Raw genomic sequence first — 10,082 nt, 5'->3', positions numbered from 1 at the left:
GAAAGACTTTCAGTTTTACTCCCGGTTATCTGGGCTGCATTGCTAACATTTAATTTTGATTTCTCTGTGTTCTTTTTCACTTTTAGTCCTCTCTGACAGATCTGCTGGTGGGATCATTCATGTCAGTTATTTATTCACTCAGGTGCCTGTCTTACAGTTTTTGTGTGTGTGTGTGTGTGTGTGTGTGTGTGTGTGTGTGTGTGTGTGTGTGTGTGTGTGTGTGTGTGTGTGTGTGTGTGTGTGTGTGTGTGTGTGTGCGTGTGTGTGTGTATATACTGCTAACTCGTTTCTATAAATGCCTAATTGCTTTCCAGGCTTTTTACTGAAACATTAGAGGATATTATATCTCACTGTAATCCCAAGGTGGTATTTAGAGAGGGTCTCTGGTGCTTTAGTGACAGAAGGATATGTGTGCTGACAGGTTTGAGAGAGTGGATCTTATCCGAAACCTTTGGGACCATGACGTTTTCTTTCTTTACATTAGTGTAAAACATTCCTGACTCTGTCTCACTCACCAGCATCCTCCCTTTGCTGGCAGATGTGCAGATCGGTGGGATTTCTCCTCTCTTGGAACATTTGACCTCATTAACATTTGAAGTTGTTCAATCAGAGAAAGAAAACATTCTGATTCTCTTCTGATGAAGGTGACGCATGAACAGCCAGAGGCTACCCTGAACATCCAACACTTTCATGGATGTTTAGAAGTCCAGAAAATGTTTTCTTGGGTGTTTTTTTTTTTTTTGACTGGAGTTGTACATAATATTACAGTAATCAGTCAAAGAAGGAAATAAAAAGAGAACTATTATAGCAAAATCACATAATCACTAGCAACATTTTTCATTTACCATATTTTTCTCTAAGGCAGCCAGACAACCGTTTAATATTTTAAAGTTATGATAAAGTTTTTTACCTCCCTTCCTCCCATCGACACTCCATCTATAATCTCATTTAGTAGCCAAATATGTAAAAATCACATAATTGAACCTGCTGCTTCTTTAGGTTCAACTTTAAAGATTGTCACGCAAGCGCCGTCTCATTTCTGAGGTCAGCCAGTGTTTTCTTACCCAGAAATAAAAACCCCACTTAATTATTGAACAACGCAATGAAAAATAAATGTGTAACCTGTGCCGTTCTCATTCTGAGCTGAACTGTCTTCTGTGCTCTTTTGCATTGCATGTTGTAATGACTGAGAAGATTTCAGGGATTTGGTTCTGGAGCTGATGTGCAGATAAACCAGATGCTGCCTGGACCAGAGAATGATCAGGACATTCATTTACCCCAGCAGCCATTTATTAACTTAGAGACTTAAAAGCAAGATTTTAACATCCTTTCTTTATCAGTCAGTCTGTTCATTTTTCAGTGTTGGTCAAGAAAAATCCTCCATGATCTTTTCTTTCTCCTGTCTGGACAAAATTATGCCACTGAAAATGTAAGTCTTAGTCCATAACTTCCCTAAGGTTCCTGACCTGCTCCGTAGTTTTTATCCTTGTTGGGTGTAGCTGAATGTTGATCTTTAACTTCTGAAGCAAAAAATAAAATAAAATAAAATTCTGTCTTATATTCATTAAAATAAAGTTTTTTTCACCTTCTTTTGGTCAGACTGTCTCAGAAAATGTAAGGTATTCTGTTTATGTGGTGGCAAAAATGTAGAACTGTGTTTTAATAGCAGTGGTGGAGAAAGTACTCAAAAAATGTACTTAAGTAAAAGTATAAATACACAGACAAAAATGTACCACATTAACATTTTACGTAAGTAAAAGTAAAAAAGTACTGGCTTTTAAAAATACATAAGTATTAAAACTAAAAGTACTTGTTGAATGCATTACCTAATCGCTAATATCATTAAGTGAACCGATCGTATTTCATTTTAATACATTAGAAATGTGCCATTTTAATGAACAATGCCACAGATAAAGCATGTTTTTATTGTGTTTATTCTGTAGCATAGTTTAGACTTAGATATGTGATTCTATTCTATTCCATAAAACACCTAGACATTAAATACTTGGAACTGAAATAAATTTAATCAGTAAAGATCCGTCCAGAAGAATCGGATCGTTCCTGAATGTCATATCAATGCAGACTTTGGTCACAGCGTTGTCCCACATTTACGACACCTCAGTCAAAACCTCCACATAATAATTCAGCGCATGAGTGACAACTTTTTTCATCGCAGATGCAACATGTGTCTCAGTCAGTACAACTAGCTTTGCTAGCATCACGTCCACAGATCTTACCTTTCTTTAAGCTTTCCTTCGAAATGACGCTAAAAGTTGGACGAAGTCCCCACCGTCTGTGAAAGCGAAGCGCTGCTGATTTTACATGTCGCCATATCTTATGATTTATGCAGCGCTATTGTATTACTGACGATTAAACAGACATCTTCTCCCGCTCAGAGGAAACCACTGCGCATGTCTGGAGCTCTGCGTGCGAGTAAAGGTGGAGCCGATGGGTGACAACAGACACTAAGTCACGTTGTTGCTCGGATTTTACGGCGCCACCTTAAATCCCTGAACTTCACATTTTAACGGACAAAAAGCTCAAYGCGACTTGGATGTAACGAGTAACGTGACATTTTGTAGAAATGTAGTTAAGTAGAAAGTACAGATACTTACTGTAAAATGTAGTGGAGTAAAAGTAGAAAGTCCCCATTATTAAATCTACTTAAGTAAAGTACAGATACACGAAAATTGTACTTAAGTACAGTAACGAAGTACTTGTACTTCTTTACTTCCCACCACTGGTTAATAGCATATATGTAGGGAAGGTAAGACATGTTGTATTTGGAAGAACCTTTAGAGGTTGAATAAAAGTAGCCCAAAAATGCAGCCCTGATGAACCTCATGTGATCTTTGTCCACCCAGATTTACCAAATGTTACCAAATGGCAATAAAAAAATAGTTTGTAAGCCATCGTCTGAACCAGGGTACTCCAGTATCAGCAGCTTACACCCATTGATCCAGTCCATCAACCAATAATGTATTAATTGATCAGGAGGAGTAAGTAAACAGTGAGCAGCAAATCTCTGAAACAGCTGAAGCTGCCACCGTGAATCATGCTGCTGATCTGCAGATCCCAAGATGAACCAGAGCCAGTTCCTACGTCAGACTCTTTTTTTTTGCTTGACCAAACCAGAAGAAACCTGAAAACTGAGTCTTAAATACACATTGTGGCAGTAAATGACAGCCACAGAACAGGTGTGCTGATTGACAAATTAGGGAAGGTAAGACATGTTGTATTACATGTCTTACCTTCCCTTCCCAGGTGAGCCGAGGGGAATCAGTTCAGGTTTAACAGTCTACCGTTTGATCCACAGTTTCAGAATGCTGACTATGTCTGCAGATGATTAATCTCTCACTGATACATTTTCGTGTCTCTAGCAGATTAGGTTCCATATTTTTCACTGAAAAGGCAGATTTATTTTCCCACCGTCCACCAGGGGGCGCTGCAGCAGCTGCAGTCTGAAACAAGCTGCATTCTGTCACCTTTGTTTAATGTTTGTCGCACATAGAAATCTAACTTTGGATAAAAGATCATGATTAAAGTTCTGGACAAAGGTTTAGACCACAACTGCTTCTTTTCTCTGTTTTTAAAAAGAAAATAATTTTAATTGGTCTGATTAGTTGTCTGTGTTTTCTGAGGGTCTTTCAGTCACTTCGGTCACTTTTTATCCCCCTTTCTTCTGAGTCCTTACCTTTTTGTGTCAGTATATTGACACAAAATACTGACACAAAAAAAATATTATAACACACACTTAGTGTGTGTTAACGAATGACAAAAGCAAATGAAAACGTGGAGAAAAAAAGTGAAACTTAGAAACAACTCCCTATAGGAGATGAACAGGATCTGAATGTCATGTCTTCAGGAAACAGGAGGAAAAAAATCAAGCAAAGATCCAGCAGAACTGGAGCAAAGGATCATTGTTGCAAATACAGTTTTTTTTATTTCTTATTTCTTAGTTTATCTGTTTTCATTGATAAATCTGTTGTCTTTCTTTTCCTGCAGTCTGTTTTTGGGACAAGGACTTGCACTTTGTCAAGCTGTTAACTCAAATGTTTTGTAAATTGTAGTGGCTCAGCACTCAAGATAATCAGGTATTGCACCTGCAGATCTCACACATTCTGGACACAAATGACTTAGACTTTTACCTTCAGGGTATAAAAACAGAAAAGAAATGTGTTTTCTCACCTTTTTATCAGAAAAACACTTAACCCCTTTAGCAATTTGAGGTTTTTGATCATCTTTGGCCCTTTCCCTGGTTCTCCATTGTTCTGTTCTTAAACAATTGATAGACAGTGGGCACTGCCAAGCAGACCCAGCTCACAAGAGCAGTAGTTTTGGAGATGTGTTGACCCAATTATACAGCCATCACAATTTAGCCCTTGTCTAACTGGCTCAAATTCTTACTTCTGGTACGTTACTGTTTCTAACGCATCAACTCTTCACTTATTCAGTGCATTCCACCTGGTAACAGGTTCTATGATAAAAAGACAGTCAGCGGTCATACTCTGTAGGAACATGTCGAATGGAAACTGTGAACCTTTATCCTTTAATAAGTAGTAGAGCACCTTAAGACCATAATTGAGATCACTTCCGCTTCTCGAAGTTGCCATGGCAGCACTTTCAAACAAAAGATGGAGCTTAACACAGCCGAGCGCTTTTACGATTTCCTCACTAACTTTAAAGACTATCAAGATTATCTGGACTCGAAAATCACTCCAACGGATTTATTTTATTTAAAAGTAAGTAACCCGGGCTCCGAATATGAAGTTAAAACTCATATCCACGCCATGTGTAACTCCTGTTGGAAGCTTTTCTTTCTTTCTCTCAAATTTACCGGAACCTTCTTTTCATTTCGACATGTTTTAAACATTCCGCGTCGCTCTAAGAGCAAAGTTCACATCAAATGTTTGGAGGACAGCGACAAGCCGACAATTGTCGGGAAAAATGTCTCTATAAGGCTATGAATGTTTTCCCTCAGTTCGCCTTACTGTTCAGAAACTCCCATCATTTGTTGGTGAGGTATGAAATAAAAATGTGACTCATAAATGAAGCAAAAACGCTGCTTCATTTATTATTTTTTATGTGAAAAATAGTTTGTAGTTATAACTTTCACGTTTAAAAGTTTTGTTGTTGTAGTAACTACTAACGCACACTAGATGGCAGCCACACACAGGTTCAACCCGTCATTTTGAATCGAGAAAATCCTTCATGTGAACAACAAGGTGGTCATTTTTAACTTTAGTTGGATCTGACCAATTACATGAACTCACCAACAGGTCATATTTGTGCTAATTTCTGCTCTTCTGTTTCAACTGTCCTTTGTATGAAAATTACTGATTAAACGGTATTAACATTACAGGAGAACAACATGATCTGTCAGTGTGTTGAAAACCTTAAGAGGATTAAAATGAACAGTTTTGCTTGTGTCCAGCAGATGGCACACCTGCTAAAGACGTGGAGTTTCTTCAGCAGACAGTTTGTTTGAACACCTGTGTCCACAAAGACAAGAGACCAACTCATATCTGACCTGCTAATCTGCTGCACTCAATCCAACTCAGTCCACCGTGTGTTGTGACTCCAGGTCACAGGTCACCAAATCTCTGCAGAAAGGCAGACCTCTGATAAATCAGCTTATTATAAACCTATTTGCTCACATGCTGCGCTCTTTAGATCTTGTCAGAGTGAATGCTTTATGCTCAGAGAACTGAAGAAGTCAAAAAGGCATGTTCTAGAGTCACAGAGTATTAGTCCAGGTACTGTTATGCTGCTTTGAAATCGACTGATTCAATGGGCCCCAGAATAACGACACAGATTTTTAAGCCAATTTTAGGAGCGGCACATGTCTGAAACTCATTTCTGGTGCGCCACATCAAAGTTAGAGGAAAATAGAACTTTTCCTCTCGGATCCCAGCTGGGGTTTTGGCTAAATGGACATGTGGCAGATGCTTTGATCTAACAAGCCACTGGATTTGACGGCAAGATTAGCTTTTTAGATGATGACTTTATGGCTTGGCTTCAATGACGGTGGGTCTGCAAACGGTGATTAGAAAAATCCACGCAGAAACACGCTCACTTGCACACACACACACGGAAACGTGCACATTTAGAGCATGAATGAGTCTGAGAAAAGGCATCAAATCACACACACACGCACACACACACACACACACACACACACACACACACACACACAAAAAGACAAATTAAGCCTTGTGGTGATACATAGCAGGTTTTGTGCTTTATAATTTGGGTGTGGTGGTGAAATAGCTTAAATCCACACACCAGCATGACAAACAAATTCCAAACATTGGCTAAAACTGTGCCAAAAATCCAAGATTGGCAATTCGTGACGATGTCCAGCCCAAACTGCAGGCCTTCCTGTCTCTGGCTGCCTGACTCCTCACCTTTCCTTGTCTCTTGCAGAGCAGGGAGTTGGCCCGCGAGCTGGTGGAGCACAGCCACAAGGGCATGATCCTGAGCAGGGAGGAATTCGAGGAGAGGAAAGCAGCTGCAGAGGCTGCAAAGACTGAACAGAGCAGCGTTTTCTACAGCAGGAGCCGCCCAAAGTGAGTTGGCTTCTCGGCAAGGCGTGCTATCTGAGCGACTAACAGGATGCACATGAACCACCTGTCAGTTTCACCAGTATCTCAAATTCTTCTCCTATGTCAGAGAATTGCTTGCATAAGTTTGGGAAATACAAAATCACCCAGAAAGAGTTTGGACTGTTTGGTAAATGATACAATTTTACTCAAATGACAGATAGAAAAACCTGCCAACGCCAGACAAACAGCACTGTTCGAAGCTGGACCAAATCTCGACTCTTGGTCAGATAATGGTCGTTCCAGTTGGTGCTGTGGTGTTTTTCCAGACCTGGCTTCCAAATTTGCCTCTAGAGATTGTGGGTGAAGATGCAGGGATGCCTTGAAAGTTTATGATATAACTGGTTTCTTGGTAGTCGAAGCAAGATCTCTGCCTGAGTTTTGTTCAGGGCAAGTTAGATTCTGTTCCTGTTTGTGGCGTTCAAGGACAAAATCACAAGACGTTGAGGTGGAGTAGAGGAAACATCAGGGTCTCATCTTTGCATTTTCTAAATGCCATTCTGTTCACAGTCCAGATGGATGGATAGATGGAGGAGAGGGTCTTCAAATCCAGGCCTTAGATGGACTCTGGTCCAACACACCTGAATCAAATGACTGAACTTCCTCTGCAGCTCTCCAGAGTTCTGCTAACGACACGAGGAACGACGCTAGAGCCAACAAAACCTTTAAAAAAACACAAAAAAGCTGTGAAATTTAATGGTGAAATGTCTTGACAGATTTTTCTTCCTCCATTTTATTTGAATGTTCCTGTCTTTATGAGACCAGTTTTGACAACTAATCAAAGTTCATTGAATTCTGTCTGTTTCCTTTTTTTCTTAATCCTTACTTTTTATATGTAGAAGAGACGTCAAACGGGAGCATTTTATCATCTCCCCTACACATGTAGACAGGGTTTTTATTGGAGCACGGTGTCTAAATTCATCTCAAAGTTATTAGCGCAAACAGGCCAAAACACATTCCTGCTAAGCGGAGTTTCCAGCAAACTGCCCTTCAGAGGAAAGTGATCACACAGATATTGTTCTCAGTTTCCACACAAACTTGTGGTTGTGATGTTTTCTTTGATGACAAGCCAGAACAGACAATTAAGAGCACTCACCACACTCCCCCCCTACACACACACACACACACACACACAGGGCTTCAGAGTATCCAAACATTTACCTGCGAGGTTCTGAATCTGATTGAACCCTCAGATGCTTATCCAAACGTGCAGATGTCTCAGCGCTGTCCCCCGCCCTTCTCCCAGAAACGTCTGCGAACATCAGTGACACTGGTGAAATGGGAGCCTCCACACCTGCAGTTACAGTGATATTAGGGCTCAGAGCCTTTCATCTTGTCCCAACAGGATCCGGGGAAATGTTGTGCGGGAACATTGGGATGTTGTATACACACAGCAGTTTGCTCGCTCTCCAAGATCTACATCCACGCGGCTCCTTTGAAAGGCCCAGATCGTGTTTGTGAGGTCCTAACGCAGCTTGGAATGCAGTAAAACAGATTTCCTGTCAACAGTCACGGGTTTTAACGGAATATTACACTAAAAACCTTTGCAGACATTTTAGACGTTTACAGGAATTTACATAAGAGGAAAGGAAAAGAGAGGAAGTTGGCTTTTCTTTCTGTGATGCTTCAAACTGACTTCAAACTGGTGAATCATTTAATAATAAGAAGACTCATTTTTCCAGAAAGTATTCAAGTTTTTGAATTCATTTATGTATCTGTTGTGCATACAGAACTTTGTCAGTAATCAGTAATCCATTTGGGGCTCACAAGTAGAAGTGTTGCTTTTTGAGAACCTGGTTTCTTCAAAAAATTGAGAAATTTTCCTTCTGAACATCAAACTGAAAGTGTCAGATTTAAAACAGCTTTTTAACTCAAACAAAAAATAATCTTAAACCAGTCATGCAACATTTTCTGGTTCCTTGCTATTTAATTTTCTGGACAGAAATTGTAAACTTGTAAAAATATCCAACACGGAAACAATAAGGATAGATTTTTTTCTAAATCACAAGTTTTCCAAGATTATTGTTCACACAATGTACAATCAAATGTGAAATATACAAGAGACCACACTAAGATATGCTGAAGAACTTTGTTATATTAAGGGCTCACAAGTAGAACAACTACTTTTTTCAAAATTTCAGATTAAAGTGGTTTGAAACGCCATTCCTAATATTCCAGTGTAATTTGAAGGCCCACCGAAGCTTTACACACTTTAAATTGTGAATTTTAACGAGTCGTTTCAGCTCAGAAGTTTTTATTTTAGAATAGACGGTTCAAGTCTGAACAAAACCTGACAGCCCTATTGGAAAAAACGACATCATTGGATGTTTTACAGGACTGAACAAACTGCAGTAAGTGAGATTTTTGATTGGTATTTTACAGCCTTGTGTTGACAATCAGAAAACTATTTAAACTGAACCATTTTTTTAGAAAGATGAAGATGAAGAGGGATTTTTCTCAGTGAGTCCAAACATGCATCCAAAAATAAGAAATAGAGTTTGAGAATGGCCTAGCCAAAGTTCAGAGATAAATATGTTGAGTCTGGCAAATATTGCAAAGTTAAGAGTTCTGTGTTTCTGCCTGTTGCAGTCTTTGTTATGAAGCGATATTCCTCTCTGCAGACTTTTGCACCTGCATGCATATCGTCTTCTTTGCGCTAGGCAGCATACTGTTTTGAGAATGCCATTCCCTTCACTGTGGGCCTTAAACTATTCCTCCCAAGGCACATCTTTTTTTCACAGCTCTGTCACTGTTCTGTGTTTCCCCCCTTCCTTTCTCTTCTTTTCAGCCTCCCTGTGCTTTCTCGGAGACCTTTAGTGCCTGCAGGTGTATAAATAGAGCTGTTTTCAATTAAGGGCTAACCTCGCCTATAGCGTGCATCTGATCAGTGAATGCCCCTGCACCTGTGGTAATAAAATACCTCGGGGAGTGGAGATGGTGCGCTGAATGCTAATCAGATGTTGCCCCGTTGTTGCCCTGTCTCATTTTTAACGACAACATGCTCCTCCTGACAGCTCGGCTGTGAAAGGGAGGCAAGGAAGGGAGGAAAGAGGAAAAGGGGGTGGAGGGGCGCGAGCAGCACACCACAAAAAGAACAAACAAAAGAGCCGGTGCTCTCATCAAACATAAGTGAAATCTAATACACGATTGAAAACGGAAACTTGGATGAATGGGACGCTTAGTCAGTTGTGTGGTTGTTTGGGTAGGGAGTTGTCAGAATGAGGGGATTGTTTAAGAAGTGCTGGCTTCAGGTTTGGCTCCAATCTCAGGTGGATGAAGTATCTGGTTCCAGAACTTCAGAACACAGAACTTATTTTATCTGACATTCATGGAAACACTAGATGCTAGCAGCTTTAGCAGCTTTAGCAGCTTTAGCAGCTTTAGCAGCTTTAGCAGCTTTAGCAGCTTTAGCAGCAGTGACTCTCAGTAAAGCACCTGTCAGTCACGTTACCTGCATTTCCATAGATCTTAATACTGTGC

At 40.0% G+C, this 10,082-nt stretch overlaps 1 protein-coding gene across 3 annotated transcripts in view; it reads left to right on the top strand.

Annotated features, from left to right (window-relative positions):
• Window positions 1-4,474: 4,474 nt before the first annotated feature.
• The window catches only part of cfap299 (cilia and flagella associated protein 299), a 65,416-nt gene continuing 59,808 nt past the window's right edge, over window positions 4,475-10,082 (top strand). The window contains exons 1-2 of one of the 3 annotated variants that reach the window (XM_008417756.2): window positions 4,475-4,742; window positions 6,427-6,569. In XM_008417756.2, the coding sequence (XP_008415978.1) occupies window positions 4,635-4,742; window positions 6,427-6,569 (251 nt within the window). In that variant the 5' untranslated portion in view covers window positions 4,475-4,634. The remainder of the gene's footprint in view (window positions 4,743-6,426; window positions 6,570-10,082) is intronic. The other 2 variants (XM_017306507.1, XM_008417759.2) reach the window with 2 other exon arrangements.

The sequence above is a fragment of the Poecilia reticulata genome, linkage group LG9, assembly GCF_000633615.1.
Source record: "Poecilia reticulata strain Guanapo linkage group LG9, Guppy_female_1.0+MT, whole genome shotgun sequence".
In the NCBI taxonomy this organism is placed as follows: domain Eukaryota; kingdom Metazoa; phylum Chordata; class Actinopteri; order Cyprinodontiformes; family Poeciliidae; genus Poecilia; species Poecilia reticulata.
Note: the sequence above shows the minus strand (reverse complement) of the source record. Positions and strands in the feature narration are given on the sequence as shown.